This window comes from Ursus americanus, chromosome 17 (assembly GCF_024610735.1).
Source record: "Ursus americanus isolate L20-20 chromosome 17, mUrsAme1.1.p, whole genome shotgun sequence".
NCBI lineage: Eukaryota > Metazoa > Chordata > Mammalia > Carnivora > Ursidae > Ursus > Ursus americanus.
This window is the reverse complement of record NC_142143.1, coordinates 9,448,391-9,475,432: the sequence shown is the minus strand read 5'-3', so window position 1 is coordinate 9,475,432 and position 27,042 is coordinate 9,448,391. Positions and strand designations below refer to the sequence as shown.

Below are 27,042 nucleotides of genomic sequence, written 5' to 3'. Positions count from 1 at the left end.
TGACAAGCTGAGACCTGAATGACAGGAAGGAGCATGTCCCATGAGAACTAGGGAAAGGTGACTTCCCGACTGAGGGAACATATGCAATCTCCCTGGATCTGTCAGGCTTGGGGAACAGAGGGAGGCCTGTGTGTCCAGGAGCATAATGGGAGAAAGGAAGAGAGGTAATCCATGAGACCTGAGAGGCGGGAAGGGGTCAGATCACACAGGGCTTTTTAAACCAGGGTGAGGGTGTGGATTGCATTCCAAGTGTACCGGCCCGCTTTGGAGAGTTTTGTGAAGGGGAATGACTTGTGTTGATTGCAACACGTCACTCGGGGGGTTGTATAGGGAATGGATTTTGAGAGAGGCCATTGCAGGAGTACAACTGAGAGACAATGGTGGTTTGGACAGAGCGGTAGCAGACGTGGAGAGGAGTGAGTGGGCTGGAGATCGTGTTAGTGGTAGAGTCAGAAGACGGACATGCAAGAGAAAGAGGGAAGTCAATGATAATTCCTGCATTTCTGATTTGAACAACTGGTGGCTCATGAGCCTCTTTATTAAGTGGAAGGCTGGGGTAGAAGTCGAGGGGCATCAGGAGTTTTGGATATATTGATTTTGAGACTCCTATCAGGCAGGGAGTCCTTGGTTGGAATGTCATCAGACGATAGCTAAAGCCAGGCACCTGAATGAGATTTCCTCGGGAGAGTGTCTAATAGAAAGAATAAAGAGACACCGGGGTGTGGCCTGGGCTTCTACAGATTTAGAGGTTGGGGAAATAAGGAGGAATTGCAAAAAATCAGAAAGGAAGGAATTCTGAGAAGGAGCAGCCAGTGAAGTCAAGCAGTGGTTCTCAAAGTACGGTCCAGGGACCAGCGGCCACAGCATCACCTAGCACTTGTTAGAAATGCTGAATGTCAGGCCGCGCCCCGGCCCTGTTGCCTCAGACACGCTCGGGGGTGAGGCCCAGACATCAGTGCTTTGATTGCTCTACAGGCCAAACCAGTGAAATGGGAGGAAAACCAGGGAAAGCTGTGTTTCGAAGGGCAAGAGAAGGAAATCTTAAGAGAAGGAAGGAGTGGTTAACTATGTGTCAGTGCAGCTGGGAGCTCAACTCAGATGAGTACAGAGGCCTGGCCATGAAGTTTCATCATGTGGAAGTCACTGTTGGCCTTGACAAGAGTGATCTCAGTGAGCTGTGGGAACAGTGGCAGAGAGGGAGCTGGAGAAGGAGTGAATGGGAGAGGGAGGACGTGGCAAAGACTGTGGACCCCGTGTGCAGTAAAGGGTTAACTCAGCCAGCTTAGGGTCCTCAAACCCTGCACATTCCAAAGAAAGGACTGGGCCTTGACCAGTGGTTGGTAGATAACTTCTGAGCCCTTCAAATATCCTGCTTGATAAGGGCGTCTTTGTATATCTTGGGCCACATCAGAGAATTTATGTCGACAGAGTGATTTATGGAAAACGCCTGCTTTTTTTTTTTCCCATGCTGTGTCAGTTTGACCTCTGGGTGTGGGGGCTGGAGCCTGAGTAGTTGAGGCTCATGTAGGTGCTGCGTGCCTACAAGACTGACCCTGAGTACAAACCCTGGACACCGAGGCTCAGGTACGCTTCCCAGGATGATTTTCTGCACAAGTGTTGCACATCCCTGCTGGGAGAATGACCCATGTCCATGACTCCCCCCCGCCCCCGGAAGGGACACCTGGAAGCTCACTCCTGGTCTCTCCTGGACCCTGCCCTAGTGCCTTTTCCCTCTGTATCTGTTTGCCATAACAAACCATAACCATGAGAAGAACAACTTTCTGCAGTCCTTCTAGTGACTCATCAAAGCTGAGCATGGTCCTGGGGACCCTGGCACACCTGCTTTTTCAAGAAGCCTTTTGCAGGGATAGGAGCAGAGAAAGAGAGAGGCTTGGAGGTGTGTAGTGGCTTGGGGTGGGGGGATTTGGTTTGAGGAGATACGAGGGCATCATCGCAAGGCTGTTGGAATGATAAAGGGACAAGGAGAAGTTGGTAACTCGGGAGAGACGTTCTTGAGGAGGGGAGGGGGTTGGGGTCCAGGACACAAGGGCCTCAGGTAGGAGCAGGGACGGTTCTCTCTGTGGAGCAGGAGGGCAGCCGGGGAACGTGCAGGTTTGTAGACAGACGTGGTGAGGCAATGATCATTTTGTGTCCTCATTGGACTGTGGGGTAAGGTTACCCTTGAGGGTGCAGGAAGGGGCTGGAGGCTCTAGGAGGTCTGAGGAGAGGGTCTGATTATTAGTTATTTTGGACATACAGCACACATACAAGGAAAGTGCTAAGATTGCAGGGCAGGCAGAAACGCCTTTGGAGATCTCTGGCCATGAATTTAAAATGAGGGTCAACCCACATCAGAGCCCTGTGCTTTCCTGCATCAGTGTTCTGCTGGGCAGGTGCTGGCACGAAGCAGGTGGATGGCAGGGATTAAACCAGGGCTGGACTTTGCCAGCTGAGTGGGACAGAGGAAGAGAGGGTGTTTGTAAGTAAATCAGTGTGAGAGAAAATAAACGAAGTGTATCTGCCTGCGACTTAATTTTGCTCCGTGGTGAGTAATCAAAAGCAATATTTTAAAACAAGTCTGGATTCATTTTGGAGAAGAAAGAAAGCACATGAAGTTTTCGGATAACTCAGTAGACTTCAGATATGGTTTTCCTTTTTTTTAAGTGCTGCTTGCAGCTAGCTATACCCCCTGGTCTTCATGGGGTGAGTTCACTTAGGTGGGAAGTTTGGGAAGCTTTGGAAAGTTCTGGAAGGCTTGTCCTACCGGCACGACCCCCTGACCTGCCGGGCCCCCTGGCATTTTCACAGGGGCTGTCTGAGGACACGGTCCAACTATGAGCAGTAAGAGTATTGATGGAGCGGGAGGGTGGAGGTTGTGTCCCTAAGATGGTGTGGACAGGGAGGGCTGGGGACCAGAGCAAGACTTCCCAGGGGTAGGGTGGGTGCTGCAGGGGTGGGGTGGAGGTAGCAGACCCTGACACTGTCAAAGAGTCCAGCCTAGAGGCCAAACACATCGGAGGGGTCCAGGTGGACTGTGGAGCAGGGACAGATTGAAATATAGCAGAGTCCCTCCCTCTCTCCTACCCCGTCTCTCCAGGGCCCAAGGGAGGTGACACTCTGGGGGTCCAGGCAAGTGACTCAGGCAGATTGGGTCTCAGGGAACAAGTCAGGGACCTGGTTCCCAGAACTGGGGCACGAGGTGGAGATGGGGTGTTGGGAATGAGGCCAAAACCCAGTTATCAGAACTGGGACACTTTCCATGTGGGACTTGTGTTCTTTACATCCTTCCTGCATAAATTCTGGGGAACGGAGTATGTCTGCGCCTGGGAGCTGGCAGAACGATCAGTCTGAGAAAGTAGTGAGGCTACGGGGCACCAAGGCGGCGCCTCCTCTGTCTTTGCCCGCTGCCCTGGCCCAAGTAGCCATCCCCTTCCTGCCCCACACCCCCAAGCTAGCTCCACCCCTGCAAGAAGAGCCTCAGAGTAAACAGTGTTTATTTTGAACATTCGAATTTACAAAAACAAAAAAAGTAACAAAAACCAGGACACATCTCATACACATACACACATACGCACACATGTTGCATCTCATGTCACTTTATGTACAAAATTGGGCGGGGGGGGCAGGTGCACTGATTTCACAGTCTCGACAGCTGGACGTGCTCACTCACTGCTCAGCCTGGGCCCATGAGAGCCCCTTCCCCACCTAGTAGGGGTGAGGTAGGGTTTGGGGTGGCAGGCAGCAGGGACAGAGGGGAAGAGAATGATCCCATCTTTGGAAGGGGATTCCGTCTCCAATCTGCTCAGGGCAAGGTGCTGGGAAATGGAGAGGAACCAGGACCCAGTTCTTGGTGGGGGGTAGGGACCACTGCATTGTGGACAGGCAGAAAGCTGAGATCAGGTCTCCGGGTGTCCCGGCTGGGTGGCCCCAAGGGCCACTCACCCTCTCTGGGCCCCGGCATCCTCCTTTATAAATCGAGGCTTGGGCCTCTTGAAGAAACCTTCCTGCCCAAAGCAGTGGTCCTAGGTCATGCATGATTGTGGCAAGGTGACCTGTCCCCTCGGGATGTTCATTGGGCGTACAGCATGCCACAAAGGGGGGGCGAAATCTGGCAGCTAAGAGCTGTGAAGCACCTGGCACAGGGCTTGACCTGAAGCAGAAGTTTGAGAAAGATCATCTACGCCCTCCCTGCCTGGGACTCTTGGGAGATCGTCCAGCTTCCTCTTCCCTTTGAGTTCTACTGAAAACTTTAGCCAGCCGGAGAAGGGCTGAGGTGGTGGGCACACTGCAGAGAACCCTCCCACAGCCTCACCCAAGGGGACCCTGGCCCTGGGGCCGGCCCATCCCGGGCCTCTTCCTCCATCACCAACCCTGTGATGGTAGTGAATGGGGTCAAGCACATCTCTTTAGGGCAAAACCCATGCTCAAGACCCACTCCACAGAGAGCGGGCATGCCCGTCCCTTTGGTCCTGGCTGTAACCTGCCTTGGTTTGAAGTCTGGACTCCAGCATCTGCCAGCTGGTGGACACTGGGCAGGTTACTTAACCTCTCTGTGCCCCATTCCCTCCCTTGTATCATGGGGCTAAGAACAGTCCCCGCTTACAACTGTGTTGTCAGGATAAATGAGATGATGCCTATGTGGTGCTCAGCACAGTGCCTGATGCTTAAAGATGTAAAAAACAGGCTTCAGAATCATCGTCAGCCAGAGTAGCCCAGGGACACAAGCGAGCGCCATCCTAGCTCCTCTTTCCCCGTCTTCTCGGCTGTGCCCAGGAGCAGCTGGACAAGACCAAAGCTGGAGTCCAAACAGCAGGCGTTCGGCAAAGGTGAAGAACGATCAACAGATGAAGGAGGGGTGGGGACATTGGGGCTTTCACATTCCTGGAATGGAAATGGGCACCCAGGCCACCCACCAATGGCCCAGACTTACAGCCAGAACCTCAATGCCTCTCATTTGTTCCTCTGCTCTCTGGAGGGCTGACCAGGGCGACTCAGCACAGGACCAAGGTCAGATGTCTCATCATCACCACGACAAAGCATAAAGGACTTGGGATGATGCCTCTGGGTGGGCTCGGGTTCTGTCACTTTCCTCCTAGACCCTTTCTTTCCCCCAAAGCCTCCACAAAAGCTGCTTCCTTAACACCAGTAACGGAAACCCAATAAAGCCCAGTGTCCCTGGAATCTGGGTTCCGAATTCCACTGTCACCCCAGCAACAACAGATGTCATTAAGAGACGCTTGACCCAGCACTTGGGCTGATGTCATTGGCTGTTACCGGGGCAACCTTGGTGTCAGCAGCTTCTGGCTGAAGCTGCTTCTTCTAGGGGGAGTTGGGCCCGTGGTGCTGAACGGTCTGTCTGAGCTCTTGAAATGGCAACAAGTGTCTGGGGGCTGGAGGCAACAAGTCTTGGAGAAGCCTGCTTGGCAATGGGTCCCACAGCCTGCAGCTCTTGCCTCATGCCTCAGGGTAAGCGGTGGTGGGGAGCAGAGACAGGGATCAGAAATCGAGGCAAAAAGGCACCACTACCTGCTCGAGCCAGGTAGTCTGCGGCTGCCCCGACACCTCGTCGGTGACTGGCAGAGGGGACACCTGCTAGTGTGCCTGGGGACCACCCCTCTTCTCCCCCTGCTTCCTGGAGGGTGCTGGATGCCAAGATGTTTGTGTGTTTCATGAAGGAAGATGTTCATGTTGGAAAGCATTCTGACCTCTTTTCAAATGTCCATCCTCCCAGGTGAAGGCCTCATGAGCGGCTGGATGGTGTAGGGGGGAAGAGCACTGAAGAGGGGGTCAGAAGCCCTGGGTTCTAGTCCTGGTTCTGCCACATTGTATTGGTGATCCTGTGTAAGTCACTTGACCTCTCGGAGCTCTTCCTCGTCTATACAAGCAAGAGGTCAGACTGGGCGGCTTTTCTCAGCTTTTACATTCTTCCAATCTCTGGGGGGAGCTGGTGAGGACTTGGTGGTGGGGGGGGGAGTTAGAAGCCACCAGCCCTCTCGGATGGGCAAAGGTGCCAGGCTGGGTGGGAATCCAGAAAAGCTGGTTTTTACAATCTGGGCATGAGGTTGGCCTGCCTTGCCCTTTGCCCTTGCCCCGGCTCTCTGGAGGCAGCTGCTGACCGTGACCCAAGCCTAGCCAGGTCCCATCTGCTGCCTACTCTCAGGATCTGCCCCTGGTTCCTAGGCAGCTTCAGGCTTGCCCCAACCTATCCACTTGGAATCGCAGACCACCTCACGTTTGATCTGGACAGCTCTCTGAAATGACCAAAGCAAGGGCCTCAGCTCACAGATGAGGAAGGCCAAGCCAGAGAGGGCAGGGCCTTACAGAAGGCCACACAGCAGGTGAGCAGCCGGGCTGGCTAGGAACCATGCGCTCCTCCTCATCCAGTGCTCTGCACGCCACTCCATGCTTCTCCCCTCTTTGCCCACTCTGTTTCTTCCTTCTTTCCGCAGAGGCTGCAGGGCCATGCACAGGGTTAGGTAATGTGGCTCTGCTGGAACCTGGGTCCCCTGGGCACATGATTCTGACACAAGCTGCTCCTAGCCCAGGCTGAAGTGGCCCAGGCCCTGTCCTGAGCACAGAGGAGGAGAGGTGACCTGCCAGTTAGCACACATGTGGGGGGGCACAAGGGGTGACTATGGCCTTTTGGCCTCCCAGGGTCTTGGTCCCTCAGGCTGGATCCGGGAAGGGGATGTCCTGGAAATTGAGGTGGGGGTGGGCCAGGCATGGAACCAACATTCAAACCACTGCACACAAAGAAACGAGGAAAGAGGAGGACGAGAGAGGGTGCAGGAGGCTCCATCAAGATCCCATTGTCCTTCACTGGCAACGGGTGGAAAGATGGAGGAGGGGTGAGTCTGAGTCTCCTAGGTCTCTGTCACCCCGTCTCAGCTGGGGGGACAGCTCTAGAGCTTGTTGTGGCCCTGAAGGGGAAGGGGCCAGGCCTGTTAATGGGGGACAGGAGGGCAGACAGCCACGCCTACCACTGAGATTGTGGGCTCTTCCTCCATACACAACCCCGTGGGACATGCTGTTGAGACCAGTGGAATCAGACGTGGTTGATGGGCCAGAGTGGGTGGGGGTAAGAGACAGCTCCAGTATAATGCCCAGAGAGTGGGCAGTGCTGTGGGCATGGCTCCCACCCCCCGCCAGGCTCTGGACTCACCCCAGGCTTGACGTGTTGGCTTGAGCTGCTTATCCCCATCCAAGTGGGGTTAGGGGACAGCCACTGCAGGGCAGGGCATTCTGGAGGTGTGGGTATAGGTGGGGGAAACAGGAGGCATGGCCAGGAGCAGGGCAGGAGGGGAGGCCAGTGTGTGGGTAGGTTGAGGAGGGAATGTGTGCCCCCACCGTAAGGTCCCCAAAATGGCAGGCAAGGGAGGGACCCTGGATGAGGTGGCCCCTCATGCTTTGGCCCTCCCCTTGCAGACATCAAAGGTGGCCTTTTTTGCACCCCCGAAGGCCTCCACCAGCTTGTCTTCCCAGGGGAGGACATTGCCCAGCAGCGGCCCAGTACAGTTGGCAATGCCCAGGACTTGAGCCGGTGTCAGGGCGTGGTCCCACAGGTTAAACTGGGCGATGTCACCCACGAAGGCCTGGGTGGCATCAAACCGGCCACCCAAGGTATCCTGGGCCAAGAGAGGAGCAGAGAAAGGAGAGAGAGAGAGAGAGAGAGAGAGAGAGAGAGAGAGAGAGAGAGACATGAAGTGAGCCAGCGGAAAAGACAGGCGGACAGGCTCAATCGGGCCCCAGGTCCTGCTGAAGCCCCGCCCCTAAAGTTCTAGCCCCGCCCCCAAGCTCTAGCCCCACCCCAAGCTTCCAGCTCAGTCCCCAAAGTCCCAGCCCCTCCGGCAGATCACTGCTCATTCTGAGCTTCAGTTTGCCCATCTGCAGAATGGCTGGGTCACACTGAGTGATCACTGCTGTGCTTCTAGGGTCCCTCTACCTAACCCTTCCTTCTCAGGGGCCCTGGGTGAGTGCGGTATCTACTCAGGCCTCAAGCCCCCATACCACCTTGAGCCTTACCTGCTCCTGGCCCAGGATAAGGATCCCATGAGGCTTGATGGGGTGCCAGGCAGCCAGGTTCTCCCCAGAGCCCTGCAGCTCCCCGTCCTGGTAGGCAGACCACAGGCCATCCCTCGTGGTCCAGGCGATGCAGATGTGATGCCAGCCATCGTCCTTCAGGCTCAGAGGCAGCTGGGCCACCTGGACATAGGTCCCGCAACCCCAGATCAGAGGTGCCCCAAGTCCCAAGGCTGGACCAGTGGGGTGGGGACCAGGAGACCCGTGTTCTTTCCAGGGACCGAGGCAAGGCTTGACCCTCCCCTTCCTCCCAGCCCAGTGTCTTTCTTATCACTTTTTCCTCTTTCCCCACAACTTAACCAGGCAGCTTCTCTCAGATCACAAGGGACTATCCAGAATTGGTTTTCGGGTGTTTCCAGGTCCCTTATTCACCCTCTCACAGGCCTGTAGGGTCATGTGGGGCGGGAGCCACATCTCATGACCTCTGAACACCTCGCATAGTGCCTGGCACACGGCTGGGCTCAAGGAGTACTGGCAGCACTGGACCAAGCCTTGGACTCAGAGGCTGGGCACTGGCGTCCAGCCCTGGCTCTGCCAACCAACCTCTTATGGGACCTCGGGGAGGCTGCTCCTTCCTCCCTGGGGCTCGGGCCTCAGTTCCTCATCGGTCAGGCAAAGGACAGCAAATATGTGGCCACCTCTGCCTCATCTACCCAAGGCGGATATGGCTAATCAATCGTGAACCCAGGCTCAGCCCTGGGATCTTCCCTAAAACAGTGCTCTGGGAAGCCGCTGGTGATTGATTAGCACTGGCCTGTGAGACGAAAGGTACTTGCTGCCTGTGGATTTGGGATGCCCGAAGGGCCCTTTCATCTCCTAAGTTTTGTGAGATCACACTTAAATACAACATTCTCTGAGGCCCACTTAGTGCCAGGCTTGTTCTGGACACTGGGGCTGTGGATCTGGTCCTAGCTATAAATGAGCTGAGTCTGCAGGGGAGGGAAGAACTGCAGGGAGATTATTACAAGGCAAAGTAACAGGGGCCATTTGGGAGGTTCAGAGGAAGAGGCGGGTGTGGGACAGCAGACATGGAATTCAAACACATCTGGAAGGACAATGGATCTGACTGTTCCATTGCAAGTCAAAACAAGGTGGGGGCACAGCAGCAGCAAAGGCTAAGAGGCTGGAATAAAAGGGGAACTGAGTAACCTGTGAAGCTGGAGTTTTCCTGGAATAGGGCTGGTCTGTGCCCTGTCCAGGGTGCTGAATCCTTTCCCCTGAGAGCACAGGGCTGAGCTTGGGCAAGGCCAAGGGTGGCAGCCAGGGGGTGTATGAAGGGAACATGGCAGCAGGATCTAGATATAGTCCAGCTACCCTACTCTTCTTAGGACCCACTGGGCTACAAGAGAAACTCACTGTCCCCTGGGCCCCTCTCCTTCCTCATCCTCCAGGACACCCATGAAAGACGCCACCTGCTGAGCTGGCTTGTGATGGGTGACAGCCACTTCCTACCAGCTCTACGTGGCTGTGGGCTGGTCATGAGTGGGTGTGATATGTGGTGTCTGCATTTCCAGGGGGTCTCAAAAGACCACCATGCTGGCAAATCCCAAAGCAATACGGCAGAGAGAGGAGGATATTGGAGGAAATGAGGATGATAAGACACTCCCTCTTCTCCTGCTCAATCACCAGGCCCCTCCCACATTGCTCCCCCATATCCTTGTCCTGACCTGCAGACAGGCCAAGGGAGGGCTGTGGGGCCAGGCGGCCCAGGCATGGGGAAGATGGGTGGTCCAAGGGCAGAACAGTGGAGGGGTTAAGAGAAGGTTCCTGCAGCCCAAGGCCATGAACCACATCACCGCCCCTTCACCAGCTGTGTGACCTGGCCGTATTATTTGCTCTCTCTGAGCCTCAGTTTCTCCATGTGCAAAACAGTGACACTAAGGGTGCCGTGCTTTTGGGAGGGTCAAGGGTGATAATGTGAGTGAAGTGCTTATTGGCAGGGGCCTGGAATAATACCAGCTCACATGGACCAAGGCTTGCTAAATGCCAGGCTTGCTCAAAGCCCTTTACATGTATTTAAGTCACTTCTCACCACAACCCCATGAGGTAGAGACTATTATCGTTCCTTCTTAACAGGGAACTGAGGCACAGGAGGGTAAATGACCAGTCTAAGGTCACACAGTGGGTAAGCAGCAGAACCAGGACTTGAATCCAGCATTCAGGCCCGACTGTGGCACCATTCTTCTCTCCAGGTGAGGGGAGGGGCAGAGGGTCTGGCCACAGGGGAGGAGGGGGGAGGAGGAGTCCCCCAGTGCTCCCTCCCTAGGTAGGTCCCTAGACCTCATTTGTTTCTCTTCTTGTCCAGGAGAATGAGCAGGGTCCTGGGACACACACTTCCAGCCCTGCTCCCACAGCTGGGTCACTGGGGAAGCTCCATGGGCCTCCTCTGTAAATGAAAACGCCATCACCGATAGCCTCTCTTGGATACAAGCCTCTCTTCAGCCAGCCCCAGGTCTGGCTTGTCTTTGTATCCCCAGAACCCAGCCTGGCACACGGTAGGCATTTCCCGGGTGGTAAAGCTGCCGAGCAGGGGAATGGAAAGGGCCCACATGCTTGGGACCCAGCCCAGTGCAGGGGCTTCGGGGAGAGTAACCCCACCCCCACTCTCCTCCCACTCTGCCCAGCCCCCACTCACCTTGTCATTGATCAGCAGTTCCATGGGGTCGTGGCCTGCCTCCAGCAGCACAATCTCATTGGCCTGCCCGGGCACCGAGTAGGAGAAGGGCGTGCCCTGGCCACTGCCGCCTGACCTGGAGCGCAGCCACATGCAGACGGTGAAGGCGTAGAGCTCGGGCAGGGCCTTCCGCACACGGGCGTACATGTAGTTGTTGCGGATGGGGATGCTGATCTTGAAGGCGTCTGGGGGGCTGTAGGCCGAGGACCCTGAGGGGGGTGGGCAAGGCAGACATGGTGGGGGTCAGTGGACACTGATGGGGGGAAGGGCAGGCTCTAGGAGGAGGGGTCCTAGTCCGTGGGCATCTGCCACGTGCCAGGTGCCTTCACGGCCCTCTCTACCCTGCCTCTGTGTTGACGGGTGTGGTTAAAGCACAAGGGCTCTGGACCTGAGACGTCCTGAGTTCAAATCCTGCCTCCACACTTTCCGGCCACGTGACTTTCCACAAGTTCAACATCATCTCTCCGCTCCCGGTTTGCTCAGTCAAATGACATAAGTAAGATTTCCTCCCTCCCAGGCTGGTGTGAGGGCCATGGGACACACTACGTAAAGGGCCTGGCCCGTAGTAAAGTCTCAACAAATGTGAGCTATGGCAATGATCATTTTCCTGAGTTCTTTGCCTATTTAACAAGCACTATGCAGAGCCCTGTTCTAAGAGCGTTTACACCTGTGATCTCCTTCATTCTTGTGACGACCCTACGAGGTAGCCACTACTATAATCCTCATTTCACAGATGAGGAAGCCTTGGCACAGAGATTAAGTCATCTTCTTAAGGCCACACAGCTGGTCAGTGGCAGAGCTGGCGTATGAACAAGATCCTCTTGGGACACCTTCGTATCCAGGGTGTCTATGGGTGCAGAGTTTCAGGGATTCTATGTCTTGCATATCAGAGGGCTTTCTGCAGGGGTAGACTGGGGATTCACTGCCTCCAAGGGCAGAGGGTAACACCTACGACACCCACCTCTAGGGTAGAAGGTCCCCTTCTCTAGCTGGTTGTTGAGGCCTGGGGTTAAGGGGTTGGGGCTGGGAATGGTGGACTCGGATTCCCAGGTCTGGTTGGGGCAAGGGGTGAAGGCTGATGTGCTCATGTAACATGGTAAGAGAGGAAGGGACTCAGTGCCCTTGAAACCCATTTCATAGATGAGGAAGTTGAGTCCCAAGTAGGGACACATAGCCTAGTTGTCTGCCTCCTCTCTGCTCTGTAGCCTCTGGAGGGGGCATGTCCCCCAATCCCTTAGAAGATGCAGCCCCACTGAGGGGCCGGGGGCAGGACTGAGGAGGGATGAGTTTCACCTTTCTTGTCTCTGTGCTCCAGCCAGGATGCTGGCCCTGAAACCCACCGGGCTGTGCCCCTGCTCTGGCCCCTCCACTCCAAAACTGACTCTCTCCCTCTGCCTTCAACGACTAGCTTGGGATTCACCTCCTTCAGGAAGCCTTTTGGATTTCCTTCTCCTGAACTCAAATCCCACATCTAAGCCAGTGCCCGATAATTGCTCATGATTTCCTCTGGTGTCCCTAACTTGTCTGTAAGCCTCTTGAGGGCGGTCCTCACAAGGTTTCAAAGATGAAAGTTTCCTGAGAGCTCAGGAGTCCAAGATCCCCATATTTCAGGTGAGAAAAACGAGGCCTGGGGAAAGGAAACAAAATTCCAAGCTCACGGAGCAATCCAGTGACAGCTGTGGAGCCAGGAGCCAGGTGTCCTGATGCTCAGACCTGAGCGCTGTCCGTGACAGCACGTTTCTCTGACCCCTGGCAGTGCCAGGCCCAGGTGCTAAGCAAGTAACACAATTCTGATTCACTGAAGGTGTGATTTTGTGGGGTGGTTAAATGCATGGACTTTGGAAAAGTCCAAACCTCAGACCTGGTTTGAGGTCCAGATCCACTACTCACTGGCTGCGTGATGCTGGGCAAGTCACTTGACCTCTCTGAGCCTCATCTGTGAAATGGGGATAATAACAGTACCACCCTCATGTGGTTTGTGAAGCTTAAACCAGCTGATGTGTCAAGTACTTAGGCCACTCCCAGAATGTAAGGGCCAGAAAATGCTAATTGCTAAGAGAAATAATGATATTCCTCAATTATTCTCTCCCTCTTGGGTTTCGCAGCCTCTTCCCCACCCTCCCATCGAGCTTTCGCCTCTGGAGAGCATCAAAACGTTTTCGAGTGAATCCGCCTCCTTGAGGACCCATCTGGGACCCAAGGCCCCGCCTGCCGTGCCCTCTGCAGGGCCCTGGACCCACCATGTTCCAGCTCGGCTACGCGGTCCTGCAGCGCATCCAGCTCCTTCTCCACTTCCTGCCGCTGCCGGTGGCTGCTGTGACTGAGAGCCACGCGCTCCTTCTCCAGGGCCAGCACCTTGGCCAGCAGCTGCCCCTCTAGTTCGTCCATCTTGGAGTGCAGGGCGGTGGGCACCGCGGGCGCAGGGGCTGGGGCAGCTGAGAAGTTCACACGGGTTGGGAGCTCCTGCTGCTTACGGGGCAGAGAAAAAGGCATGTGAGGTCACTTGGGGGGGGGAAGGAAAGAGACACAGGGCTCAGAGATGCCTACCACCCCTGTCGAGTGACCCCAGGTGAGCCTCAGTTTCCCCAAAGGCAAAATGGGGATGGCGATACCAAATTCAGGCAACACACGTTCAACAAAAGAGCAGGTCCCTTCCACTGCCAGTGCCTGATGGTAAGCTGAAAGCAGGCTGGTTCTGCCCTCAAGAACATCTCAGCCTATGGTGGGGTGGAGGTGGGGGGCTGGCAGTGGAGAGCCATAGAAGGTCCCCTGGGTGGTTCTCACGTTGCAGCTGGGGTTAAGAGCCACTGAGTCTTTCATAACTGAAAACCTGTCTGCTGATGGGCCCTTGAAGGGGTGGACTGTCTTAGTCTTCACTCCTTCACTCGCCAGGCTTCTCTGAGATGGTGCCAGGCTCTGTGTGGGCACTGGGCAGATGCAGGGGCACAAACCAGGAGCTTCTGGAATAGGGCTTTCATGGTGTGCCTTAGTCAGACAACCCAGGGTTCAAATCCAGCTCCAGAATCAATCTGCTGTGTGACCCTGGGCAAATGCCTCGACTTCTCTGAACCTCTGTTTCCTCACATGCAACGGGACAACTGTACATTTTCAGAAGGGTTGGGGGATGGTCAAGTAGTAAATGCCAAGGAACAGAGCCTGGTTATTGCAATTACTGCCTAGGGCAGAGCAATCCAAGCTGGTCTCTGTCATCTTCATCCTGCCCAAGGTGAGGACGAAGTGTTTAGAGTCCCCTTTTTGCTGTCTTACGACCCCAGTGGGCAGGAGAATTGGGGCAGGGGCACAGGGGGAGGGCCCTCCCCCTCTCCTGCTTGAGGAAGCTTCTTCTGGGATGGAAGAAGGCAGGCGAGGCCACAGGTCCAGATCCTGGGAAGGGGTTGTCTCTGGCAGACATTAATAATTCAGTGAGCTTCTCGGAGCCAGATTAGACCTTGCCCGTCCCCTTGGCTTCCTCCACACTCCCCAAGGGCCCAGGCAGCTCCCGGTCAGTCAGCCCTGGGCCTTGCCTGAAGGCTTAGCCCCGGACCCCAGCTCACTGAATTCTCACGATGCCTTCACTGAGCAAGGAATCGGGGAGCACCTGCTATGGGTTGGGCCCTGCACCAGGTGCCGAAGAGACAGCCGAAGGCAAAACAGAAAACCCAGAGCACAACCTAACATTGCCTGAGTGCCCTGTGCCTCGCAGGGATGGCCCCTTGGCTTGGGGCGAGTACAGGAGACCCCTCCCTAGCCTCACTGGCCCAGCCCTGGCCCTGCTGGTCATTTGCTGAGTGAAACCGGGCAGATTCCTTCGCCTCGAGGTGCTTGTCTTCTAGCCATGTGATGAGGGGATAAGTGGGTGTCCTGCCTCAAAGTGCTGGAGGGAGGGGCAGGGAAGCCAGTGCCTGAGAGAAGCTGTCATGACCTCAGGCGGGGGAGTTGGAGGGACTAACACCCCACCTCGAGAGTGGGAGCAGGGGCGCCAACTTCTCTGCTGTCATTTTGCCTCATTTATAGAATAAGGGCTTGGCACACCCAGCTGGCAGAGCTGTGGTCAGGATTAAATGGTGGTGTGCAGGAGAGGAGCCCAGACCAAACCTGGACCGCGGTGGGCCACATTTAAAAAAAATTTTTTTACTAATTTATTTATTTTGAGAGAGAGAGAGAGAATGAGAGAGAGGGCATGAGTGGGAGGGACAGAGGGAAAGGAAGAGAGAATCTCAAGCAGACTCCCTGCCGAGCATGGAGCCTGACATGGGGCTCGATCCCATGACCCTGAGATGATGACCTGAGCTGAAGCCAAGAGTTGGATGCTTAACCGACTGAGCCACCCAGGTGCCCCCACAGCGGATCACCTTTATCCCCCACCACATAAGAGGGCATAGCTGCCCATCCATGCTTGGACCCCAGGCTGGGGCGCAGGCCAAGTGCGGTGGGTGGGGCATGGACCAATGAGCAGCTCTGTACACCTGGCCCCATCCCTGTTACACTAACCTCTGATACCCTACCTGGAGGCTCCTCCTAACTCCTTGGGTGCTTACGAATCCTAAATCTGGGGCTGCCTAAACACAAAGCCTCAGTTTCCTCTTCTGTGAAATAGGGACAACAGCTCCCCCCCCCCCCGCCCGTCCATCCCCAGGACAGATGTAAGGATCAATGAGTGAAAGTAACAAACCCTCCTGGACTATAAAAGCAGAATGCAAACTGCGAGCCTTGACTACATCAGCCAACGAAGAGCTGGCTACCTCCAGAACCTTCCCTTGGCCACGAAAGCCCATGGAGTGTCAGGGCCAGCCACCCACTGCATTTAAAGCGGCTGAACTTCCAGGAAATCTTGGGTGAGGCAATTAGCTCATAGAGGGCATCCCGTCTCAATGCCAGCGGGGCCATGGCTGGGTCTCCTGGGCTCCAGCACCCTCTCTCCTCAGTTTCCCTCTTTCCATGGTGCCAAGCTTGGCATGAGGGCCACACATCTGAATAAGACAGGGTGCCAGGCCCGTCCTTGGCACTCTACGTGTATTTACTCACCAATCCTCACAGCCGCTCGTTTGGATTGGTACTCTTAGTGCCCCCATTTCACAGATGGGGGAACTGAGGCAGAAGTCCTTCTGGATTTCCTACAACAATGGGCTGGGGCAAAGCTGACACCTCTGGAACTCTCTAGCAAGGCGGCGTCCTCCGTCAGAGGAGGAACAGGACGTCTAGTGCTATTTACACAGACGCCGTGGCGAGGAGGAGCCGTGCAGGCGGAGGAGGGAGGGCGTGCAAGCTGTTCTTTTGTCGGAGCCACCAGCCCTGCCGGCGGCAGGAAGGCCAGGGAGGAGGTGGGCTCTCCAGATCGTGTGCGGCCCCCTCCCCACCCCGATGTCTGAATCAGAAGAACATGACTCCCCCCACTTTCCCATCTGCTACGGGCGCAGGCTGTGCCGCGTGGGCTCCTGGCTGATGCCAACTGGGCCCCTCGCCCAAGATGGGGGGAGGGACGATGATGCCATCACCCCCACTCAGGTCCCGATGTGGCAGGGAGAGGGGGCTCTGCACCCACAGACTGTTATGCTGGGAGTCTGGGTGGGGTTTGGTGTAAGCATACAGGCCCTGAGCCAGAGCCCGGGGTTCCAGCCCAGCTCAGCGCGAGTGTGCTGGGCTCATTAGCACTCAGTAATAAGAATGCGACAGCGGCAGCTGTCCTCATCCTCACATACCACCTGCCAGGTCCTGCACCGGGGAAGCCTGTGCGCACATTTCCCAACCCCTCTCAACAATCTGGGCAAGTGAGGAGGCCCACTTTACAGACGAGGGAACTGAGACGGTGAGCTGAAGTTTCAGGAACCCCAGCCCAGGCCCTTCTGGTTCCAGAAGCTGCTCTCATTCTTCCGTCCTTCCCCCACAGTGCGGGTCTCAGTCTGGGCGCAGTGCTGGCTGCCCTGCCCGCCTGGCAGAGCAGCGGAAGAGGCTCCGGTGGTCAGGAAAAGGCTGGGAGGGTGTGGCAGGCTGTCAGACCGTGGTGGGGGGCAGCCTTATAGAGGGACCTGGAGAGGAGGGGACCTGTCTAGGGAGGGTGGCTCGGAGGCTGGGAGGATGTGGGGAGGACCCAACCAGCTCGTCCCCAGGCGGGGTCTGCTCCTGTCCTTTGGGAAGCAGAGGGAAGGTGCTGGACCTCAGCGCACAGCTCACCCCCACCCGGGACAGCACGGGGCCCAGCTCCGAGGGCAGCGGGCAGGGTGGAGAAGAGGCTTCACAGACGCCCTGTGGGTGCGGTCTCCTCACCTCCCCATCTGACCACCCCCAAGTCCAGAGTGAATCTGCTGGGCTCACAGCTGGGTTCCACCTGCCTGGGGACCTTCTGTGCAGCCGTGGTGCCTCAGTTTTCCCAGCACAAAGGGTAGATCAATAATATCTCATCGCATTGTAGTGAGAATTAAGTGAGTTACATAATGCCCTGAGGGTAGAGGGGCCCGTGGCGCTCTGTGTCAGTTATTATTACTACTACTTAAATAGCTCCTGAAGACGCCCATCCTTCTCCAACTCCAACCATAAATCTTTTTGTTTAATCATCATATTGAGAGAAAAAGCAAGTTACAGAAGTACAGTTAGATACCATTTGTATAGTCCCCAACTGCCCCCGGCTCCCTTCTCACCCCAAGGCATCCGTACACGCTGTTCCTTCTGCTAAGAACACACTTCCTGCTCCCACTGCACGTCCCCTGGCCAATGTCGGCTCCCCCTCCAGATGGCAGCTTTCCCGACCCCTGATCTAAGATGCTCCAAGGGGAGAGGAAAGAGGGCTTCTGTGGGGGCCTGCAAAATCTTCCTTGCCTCGGTCCCTCCCTCCCGCATCCATCCGAGTGCCCACACAGGCTGTGACCACCGATGTCGTGAGTTCAGGCACAACTCGCCCATCAGACAGGCCAGCGTCATCTCCAGGCTCCCCGGTTCCTAGGTCTGTGGCCCTGGGCAAGCTGTCCAACTCCTGGGACCGTCGGTTTCCTCAACTGTAAAATGGGGATGATAATCGTCTCTGCGTTTTGGAATATAATTAATGACCAAACGAAGGAACATGTGTGAGGACTGGCACACGCACGGTATGTGGCTGATAAATGGGTATAAGCAATATTCGTGTTCGTGTCTACTGAGGGGCGGGAGGGTACGGAGAGTGGTCATGCTGCGGGGCTGGGCCCTGGAGCTAGCTGCCCAGAGGGAAAGCCCAGCTGCAGGCCCCGGGGCCAGGTTAACCCCTCCCGGCCTCTGTTTCCTCACCTGTGAAATGGGGACAGTAACAGTCCCATGGTTCTTGGGACTCAACAGTAAGGCCCCTAGAACAGGCTGGCACAGAGGGTGCCCTCAGCCCTGCTGCCTCTTCCCGAGCCCCGGGGGCTGTGGCTCCAGGGGTGAGTCAGGCGGGCACTTGCCCCAGGCGGTGCTCTCAGCGGCCAGCTGGGAAGGTGGACTGGGTGCCGGGACAGCATGAGCGCCCTCAGGGAGGCAAGGGCTCTGTGGGGCAGCAGGGGTCAGGGTGAGTCAGGCGGGCCTCTCAGAGGGGCCTTTTCTCTCTGGGAGCCAGCCTAGCAGGCCCCGTGTGTCCATCCACCACCGACTGGGAGCTGTAACCGAAAGCAGACAAATGGGTCTCTGTGCAGTGCGGGGTGTGTAGGGGGGGTTGCCGGGTCAGGGCGCTCAGTGTGTGGTGAGGCGAGGAGAAGGCTCCGAGAGCATCTGTCCATTCACCCTCCCGCGCTTGGAGACCCCAGAGGAAGTGACAAGACTCCCCCAACCCCGGGCCCTCTTGCCTCTCCCTTCAAGTATTCCCTGGTGAGCTGTGGCATTGAGGTGCCACGGAATTCTCTCCGGTCCAGCTTGCCCACAGACTTCTGGGCCCTGGCCAAAAATCTGCAGCAAAGACTGAGGATCCCCCTGCTCCCAGCCCGTTTTTATAGAAAATCCTGGCTGTGAGCTTAGCTCAGCTTCTGCTGTGCTGCGTGACCTCGGGCGAGTTACTCAGCCACACTGAGCCTCAGCTTCCCCTGGAGTCAAATGAGGGGTATGCGGGGGCACATAAGTGCTTCCACTTTGGGTTGGTTGTCTCAGTCCCTGTCCCCAGAGCTCTATGGGGACCATGGGCCCACAATTGTCCTCGGGAAACCTCACCACATTTTCTCTTGGTGAGGAGCTCCTCCCCCTGACCTCTTTTCACCTCCCACAGGCAAGGACTTCACAAAATGGCCAATAAATAGAAGAAAAGGTGCTCCGTATCATGAGTCATCAGAGAGATACAAATTGAAACCACAGCGAGCTCACCACACGCCCACCAGAACGGGGAGGGTTTTAAAAATAAGCCTACCGAGGCTGGCGAGCTTCACACACGGGTGGGCATGTCGACGCTTACTGCCACTTTGGAAAAGTGTTTGGCATCACCTCCTAACGCGAAATAAATGTCTCTCCCAGGACCCAGACACCCACTCGTGGGGACGTAGCCAGGAGAAATGAGGGCTTATCGCCACCAGAAGATGTCACAAGAACGTTCGCGGCAGCCTTATTTGTAATAACGCCAAGCCAGAAACAACCCAAATGTCCAGCCATAGAGGAAGGGTGAGTAAACTTAGGCACATCCATATGTTGAAACACTGCACAGCGTGGAAAAATAACACACCCCTGACACATGCCCCACGAACAAATGTCAGACGCAACATACAACAGAACAGAGACACAACGGGGTGCGGCTGTCTGAGAACACTCGTATGCGGTTCAGACACGGACAGACCACGTCGACGGTGACGGAAGCCGGGAGAGCGGAACCTCTGGGGAAGAAGGGATCTTAGGGGGCACAAAGGAGCCTTCGGGGGCACGGGAAATGCCCTCTTCTTGATGCGGGTGGTGCTCTCATACGGGCATCCGCACGTGAATTTTCATTGAGCTGTACACTTAAGATTTGTGTGTTTTTATTTATTTTTATTTATTTATTTTAAAGATTTTATGCATTTATTTGTCAGAGAGCGAGAGCGTGCACAAGCAGGGGGAGCAACAGGCAGAGGGAGAAGCAGGCTCCCTGCTGAGGAAGGAGCGCGACGTGGGACTCGATCCCAGGACCCTGGGATCATGACCTGAGCAGAAGGCAGATGCTTAACCGACTAGGAGCCCAGATCTGTGTGTTTTTATAAGTAAGATATATGAGCTCTTACATACCTGGAATGTAAGATATACCTGAAAAAAAGAAAAAAGAAAAAAAAGAAAAGAAAAGAAAATCCCCCCGGTAAGGCCCTGACATCTGCCCAAGCAGCTCCCGCCAGGCTTGGAAGGGCAGGACGGGTCTCCTCCCTGGGGGGAAGGGCAGCCAGGGATGAGAGGCCACAAGGGTCCAGGTTGACAGGGCAAGAGTGCCCCTCGGGGGTCCTGCCCATCCTTCCCCTATCTGACAGAAGGGGAAGCTAAGGATCAGAGAGAAGAAGGAATTTTCTGAGGTCAAAGCAAGCAGGTGGCAGAGCCAGGGCTTGAAACACCAGGTTTCTTGGTAGAGTAAAGCTGCCACACTGGCAGGAACAGGGGTTCAGGGCTTCGCAGCAGGAGTGCCCCACCCGGAGATGGGGGGAGGCCAGCCACAGGCAGAGGGGCCAGCAGGGTCTGAGGGAGCCTGGCGGCCGCGGAGGTCCCACCTCCTCAAAACAAAAGGCCAGCGGGCAGACTCCCTGCACCCTGCCAGCCCCCTTCACGGCCAAAGCGGCAGGGTGAGGGGGACCAGCCCGCACAGAGCAGAAGCTGCCAGAACGGGCAGCAGTGGAAGAGAAAAGCAAAAGCAAGCAACAGACTTCAGAAAAGGCACCAGGAGATTCTCCACCAGATTTCCCTCAGAAACGGGAGGTCTGGGAGTGGGTGGCTGGGGGCCCGGCCGGGGCCGCGCACACATGCGTAACTCTCCCCCCCCCAATTCCAAAGCAGGATGCATTGGCTCAAGACCTCCCAATTTAGAGGCCAAAGGGCCAGGACCGAATTGAGCCCCTCCTTGCTCCCATTTTACAGATAAGAAAACGGAAAAAAAACTGAGGGAGGTGAAGAGCTTAAAATCACAAGAACTCCACTTCGGGCCACCAGCCAGCCTATTTCAAAGAATATTTAGAGCTGACAGGTGTTTCGAGAACATCTGGCCCACCATATCCTTTTATGGAGTGGAAACCAAAGCCAGGGGTGGGGGTGGGGTGGGGTGCCTGGCTCGGGTTCCTCTAGACTCTCTGGCCCTCCACGTCCTGATTCGTGAGATGGGGGCGCAAACAGCCCCCTTCCCAAGGCTGAAGACTGAGAAGCTAATAGATATGAGTTATTGTTAGTTATTATCAGCAAAGCTCCCACGCGAGCCTTCTGATGATATTGCCGGCCAGCAGGACAAGCCTTCGAGGACTGGCCCTCGTCACTCTTGCTCTGGGTGGGAGCTCTGAGGCAGAAATGGCCCAGGGCCACATCCAGCCCCAGGGACACCCCTTGTCTGTCTTTCTCACTTTCCTGAAGGTAGGTGAGGTCTGACCGTTCCAGACGATCTAGAGAAAATGATGGAGCACAAGGAAGGGCTCTGGAGCCAGACACACTGACAGGGTCAAATCCAGGCCCCACTACTGTGTGACCTTGGGCCAGTTTCTTAACCCCTCTGAATGTTTTTTTTTTCTTTTGTGAAAGGGGGAATAATTATTGCCTCCCCCATGGAGATTTGATGGGTATTAAATGAGAGCACGTGCAGTGGTCGACACAGAGTAAGTGCAGGGAGTGTGAGCTGTAATCGCTATCAAGTCCAGGGTCCCCCGTGACCGTGCTCAGAGTGTTCCTTACCCCTGTCTTCCCACTCCAAGATGGGGGTAGGCAACCAGCGTGCCAGGCCGGGTTAGGGATGTGGTTTCGGTCAAAGAACTGCTGATTAAATCAATCTTAAAGTTTCATTTTACACATAGATTCAATTACTGCAAAAATGGAACCCTGGAACATGCGTACGTGGCCGGTTGCCATATAAATGGTTCAACCTTTTTGGAGAGTGGTTCTTGGCCACAGCCATGAGAGATCAATATCCTCTGACCCAGTAATACCACTCCTGGGACTCCAGCCTAAAGAAATAATTCAACAGACTTAAAAAGAAAAGAAAAGAAAAAAAAAAAAACCCGAACAACTATCTGCATGAAATTGATCCTGCAATGAGGATCTAGAAGAAAAATAATTAGGACCAAGCTACATCTCCAACAGCAAGAGACGATCGGAGGATTGATGGATGACGGAACCGGAGATGGATTCCATCGTATCATGGCCATCATTAAAATGGTGATTACCAGCAACCAGTAACCCTGGAACAATGTCTACCTCTAGAGAAAGGACCCAGAGCGGCCGCAAGAATGGGGACAAGGGTGGAATGCAATGCCATTTCTCCTCCCAAAACGCCTTTTGACTTTTTTCAATTAACAGCAACAACAATAACAAAAATAAAAACCCAGGAAGGAAGACAATTTCTCCTAAGCCCTCAAACGTGGCTCTCACCTGAGGCCTCAAGGGGAGGCCTGGGCCAGTGTGACCTTCCCTCCCCTTTGGTAGAAGGCCGATGGGGCGAGGGAGGGGGTGATGCAGAGATGTGCCGGGTGGGAACAGGCAGGGATGTGCCCAGGGTTATGGCAGCAGGATTGGGGCTAGGAAAAAGGAAGTGTGTGATCAGGGAGGGCCTCTGGGAGGCGGCGTCCTCAGCGCAGACTCCTAGATGATGAGAATGGATACTCTGAGAGTAATCTGGGCAGAGTCAAAAAGGAACTGGGAGTTGGGCCAGCTCTGAAATGACAGCCTGGGAGCAGGCTGGGGAGTTTGTGCCACAAGGAAGCCCCATAATGGGCTTAAGGAAGATCCCTGGGGCTGCCTGGAGGAAGATGGGTGGAGGGGTGTGCCTGGTAGGTTAAGGCGGATGCTGCAAGCATCCAAGAAATGAGGTTGGCCAGAGGGAGGAGGGCGGGAGAGGAGCTTCTCAGAGCACACCCAAAAAGCAGGTTGGCGGAGGACCTGAGGTCAGGTCTGGACACCATGAGGGCAGGGGGCTGGTGCGCTGTCCAGAGGGAGGTGCTCAGGAAGCAGTGGGATCTACCGGTCTGGAGTTCGGGAGAGAAACCTGGGCTGGACGGAGTTGGTTGGAAAACCACAGTAGAATGGGTGTTGGAAGCCAGAGTGTGGCTGCATTCACCCAGGGAAAGTGAGAGGAGAGCCAGGCGGGGCACAACCGTTAAAGGAGGAGGACCCCAAAGGGGACACAGAAGCAGAGAGGGAGCAGGAGCAGGTAAGAGATGTCTAGAAGCCAAGGGCACGGAGGTCCATAGGAGGCAATGACGGATGGGGTCAGATGTTGGAGAGGCATTCAGCAAGATAAGGACTGAATCATTCCTGTTCAATTGATCAACCTCGGTGACGTCCCGAGAGCACGTTCAGGGTGCCGTAAAGGGAGAGAGAGGAATGGCAAGAAAACAGACTTTGGGAATCTGGAGGCACCCTTTTGAGGACCTTGGATGAAAAGAGAGGGGAGCACGTAGGCCGTGGCTACAGGAGGCCTGCGGTCCCACTGCGATCAGTAGTCCGACCCCATGACTGGACTGTCAGGGTCCGGACCCCAGCCCCTCCCAAAGGTGCCCCGGCAGCTGGCTCTGGCTGCTGTCAGGCTCAGAAGGCAGACCTGGTGGGCAAGCAGACCCCCGCCTTTCTCCCTCCATGTCCACTGCACTCAGAAAGCAGGAGGGCTCTGTGTAGGGAAGCCAGGTCTCTCCCAACCTGGGAGGCTGATCTGGGGCCAAATCCCAGCCGCCAGGATCCCCGCCTCCCCAACCTCAGCAGGCTAATTGGAGGGGAGCCCACCCTGCCAAATGCACAGGTGCTGGGGGAACAGGTCCAGGGCAAGCCCAGCTCTGCCAGCCCCAGACGTGGGAGGAACCACAGGCGCCATCTGGGTGTGGAGGCAGGGGCTAGGGCAGGCAAGAGGAAGTTTACTGAAAACCAAATCTTTTTTTTTTTTTTTAACATGAATAAACTCTTTTTCCTAAAAGGGTATTTTGTTCCCATTTTTATTTCTGGCTACTTAAAAAAATTAGCAATATTGTAGCTTAAAGACAAAAATAGCAGTCACTCACATTGACGGAGCACATCGCTGCCAGGCACTGCTCTGGACCATTCGAAAAGACTAACACACTCAATCTTCCTAACACCCCAACAAGGTAGGCATTATTATTGTCCCCATTTCACAGGTGAGGAAACTGAGGCTCCCCAGCACTGTTGAATTACAGTGTTTCCCTGATTATCTTCCTGCTCTCGGCTCTCTCATCCTAGAAATGCCCCAGAGCGGAAGTAGGAAAAGGGGATGCTGTTGGCCTGGCAGACAAGCCTCCTGGGCTTTCCTCCTGACTCTGCCACTCACCTAAGAGGGGCCCTGAACCCCCGGTTTCTCACCAGTAAGGTTGGCTGTGATGGCCTGGCTGCGCTCTGACACCCTGTGGGGTGGGTGCTGACAGCAGCACAGACTTTCTGGAGGGCCGCTGGGCCATGGTGATGGCCAACCTTCCCCACAGGCCTTGTCTGTGCTGCCCGCCGGAGGTTGATCTGAGGGAGCCATGAGGAGGGGGAGTCCCTACATTTCCTTCCCTCCAGCCTCTCCTCCCTCTGCCTTTGCCAGCTCCGCTAGGTGGGGGGAGAGGGAGATAAAAGGGGGCTTTGGCCTCTCTCTCCCCCCTCTTTCCACAGACTCAATTTTGTTGTAACCCCTCTCCCTCCCATCTGGAAATCACGGATGGCTGGGGGTGGCCAGTGTCTTGCAGATGTCTGCCCAGCTCCGCCAGGGAGGTAGGGGTCTGGCAGCTTCAAAGAAGAAATGACTGGCCCGGGATCACACCACAGCCAAGAGCAGACCTCCTCCTGTTAGACCCCCTGTGTCTGATCTGAGCCAGGGACGTCCGAAAAAGGTGTGTGGAGGAGGAGGAACCCGGGGGAGGCCCAATTCTCCAGTCAGTCCCCACCCGGAGCTGCTGGCTTCCAGGTACTGGGGGCTGGGCCAGCGCCATCTGAGCTGCGGCCCTCGGGTCCGTGGTCCGAGGATATGGGGATGGGCAGCCCTGAGGGACACCCGGATCTGGCGTATGGGACACTCTGTTCCCTGCTCTTCGGCAGGACAGCAGCTTCCCGAGTCCCTTGGACAGCGCTTCCTATCTCTCTCCCGACCCTGGGCAGCGAGTGGGACTGGGGCTGCTTTGGGGGCGTCTGGAAGAAACAAATGAGACGGACGTTTAACGAGGTCCTAGTACGCTGCGAGCATTTTCACATACCTACATTTTACTAAATCCTCACTACCCGCGGACCCTGTGCCGCCCGTTTCGCAGATGCGGAAACTGAGGCTTACCACAGAGGTGCCTGGAGGAAAAGGGGAGGGGAACGGGCCTCTCCCGCGCGCCCCCCGCGCCCGGGTCTCGGTGACGGCGGGCGCCGGCCTCCCCTTTCCACCGCCGGCCGCCCGCCCGCCGCCCCTCCCACGCCCCCGTCGGCGCCCGACGGCTCGCGGCGCTCACCTCGATGCGGTCCAGGCGGTCCCGCAGGGCGCGCACAGCGTCCTCCAGCTCGAGGATGAGCGCCGGCGAGTCCCAGGGCCCGTCGGCCATGGCATCGCGGCGGGGCCCGGCGTCCTGGAGGCCGCGCGGCAGGCCGCTCTCGCAGCGGCCCAGCTTGCCGGTGAGCTCGCGGATGGTGTCCTGGTCGGCGCGGATGCGCGCCTCCTGCTGCAGCGCCGTCTGGCGCAGCTGCTCGGCCGTGCTCTGCAGCAGCAGCAGCTCCTCGCGCTCGCCGGCCGCCGCGTCGCCCTGCTCTGCCCCCGACGGGCAGGCGGCCGCCAGCGGCGTGCAGAGGAAGCGGCTGAAGAGGGGCGCGGGCGGCAGCGGGTGCGCGCTGGCCGCCGGCGCCCCGGGCAGCGCTGGGGGCCCGGCCGAGCCGCCCGCGCCGTGCAGCGCGCTCAGACTGCGCTGCGGGCCCGGGGACGCGGCGGCGGCGGCGGCGGCGGCCGAGGCGGCCGAGGCGTTGTCGGCGCCGCCGGGCAGCGCCCGTGCCGGGCTGGCCGCCAGGGGCACGCTGGCGATGATGCAGATGACGGCACCGAGGAACGCCAGCATGCCCGCGGCCAGCAGCACGGCCAGGAACTTCAGCGTGAGGCGGGCGGCGGGGGAGCCCGAGGCCCCCCGGCAGGCGCGGCGGCGGGGTCGGGGCGCGGGGCCCAGGCGCGCGGAGCCGAACGGGGCCGAGCGGGAGCTGGAGCCGGAGCCGGAGCTGTTGCCGCGGCCGCTGCTGCCGCCGCTCTGAGCCCGGGCGGCGCGAGGAGGAGAAGGCGGCGGGCGGCGGGGAGGGGGAGCGGGCGCGGCGGCCCCGCCCCGCCGGCTCCCCCGGGCCGGCCCTGGCCCAGCCCCGCACCCGTTCCGTGCCGGGCGCCGAGGCCCGGGCGCCGCCGAGAGCGTGATCCCGCCGCCCGCACCGCGCCGGGGGTGGGGGTGGGGGCGTCGACCCTGTGGCCCCGCGGCGGGACTCCCGGGGGACCCCCGCCGCACCCGTCCTGTGCTCCGGCCCCCTCCCCGAACTCGTAATGCCGACAGCTACCTGGCGGGGAGCTTGTGTCCGTGTCGGGCTCAGTGCCGAGCGAGCTACGAGCTCGGGCGCAATTAAGCCTCACGGTGGACACGCTCACCGTGGACATGAGAAGCCGGAGGCCCACCGAGGTCAGGCCGCTGTCCAAGGTCACGCAGCTAGGACGCGTTGGAGCAGCATTTGAGTTCAGGCACTTCTCAAGGGACTCAGGTTGTGGGATGGAGCTGGGGTGGGCGTGGGTAGAAGAAAAGAGGTCAATGTTGGGGGCAGGGGACTGGAGATTTTGAGCCTACCGCCAGCCTGTCACTCCCTACCTCCGGCCTCCTGAAGGAGCAGGGTTTACTCCCCTCCACCCCCATCAAAACAAAAACAAAAATAAAAACAAAAAACCCCAAAAACCAAAAAAAAAAAAACAAAAACAAAAAAACAAGAAAACACACACACACACAAAGCAGAAAAACAAAGAAGCAAAAACTTCCTATGATCTCAGAGGGTAGCAGAAGTTCCCCCTCTGAATCTGAATCCGTAAGGGCAGGAAATGTCAGGGGTCACAGAGAAGACCCCTATCCCCGTCGCAGTCTATATTAGGAAGGCAAAACCCTGCTGGGCATGTGGACCAGGCACTGGAGGGAACCAGAAGGAATGGGAGTGAGCTGTGGTGTGGGGGTGGTTGAGGAGACTTTTAC

At 56.8% G+C, this 27,042-nt stretch overlaps 1 protein-coding gene across 1 annotated transcript; it reads right to left on the bottom strand.

Moving 5' to 3' along the window:
- Positions 1 to 3,476: 3,476 nt before the first annotated feature.
- NPTXR (neuronal pentraxin receptor) lies at positions 3,477 to 25,917 on the bottom strand. The gene is made up of 5 exons (XM_045779540.2): positions 25,297 to 25,917; positions 12,994 to 13,219; positions 10,715 to 10,962; positions 8,023 to 8,202; positions 3,477 to 7,625 (listed from the first exon to the last, which is right to left on the bottom strand). Exons 1-5 carry the CDS (start codon positions 25,888 to 25,890, stop codon positions 7,401 to 7,403), a joined length of 1,473 nt encoding a protein of 490 aa, XP_045635496.2. The 5' UTR covers positions 25,891 to 25,917; the 3' UTR covers positions 3,477 to 7,400.
- Positions 25,918 to 27,042: the final 1,125 nt, after the last annotated feature.

Bases quoted from the DNA above. Each gene is read 5' to 3' on its own strand.
- NPTXR (XM_045779540.2), bottom strand. From the start codon at position 25,890: ATGCTGGCGTTCCTCGGTGCCGTCATCTGCATCATCGCCAGCGTGCCC. The intron at 8,203-10,714 runs GTGAGTGGGGGC...ACCTATGTCCAG, and splicing joins AACTGCTGATCAATGACAAG to GTGGCCCAGCTGCCTCTGAG. The intron at 7,626-8,022 runs GTAAGGCTCAAG...CTCTTGGCCCAG, and splicing joins TTATCCTGGGCCAGGAGCAG to GATACCTTGGGTGGCCGGTT.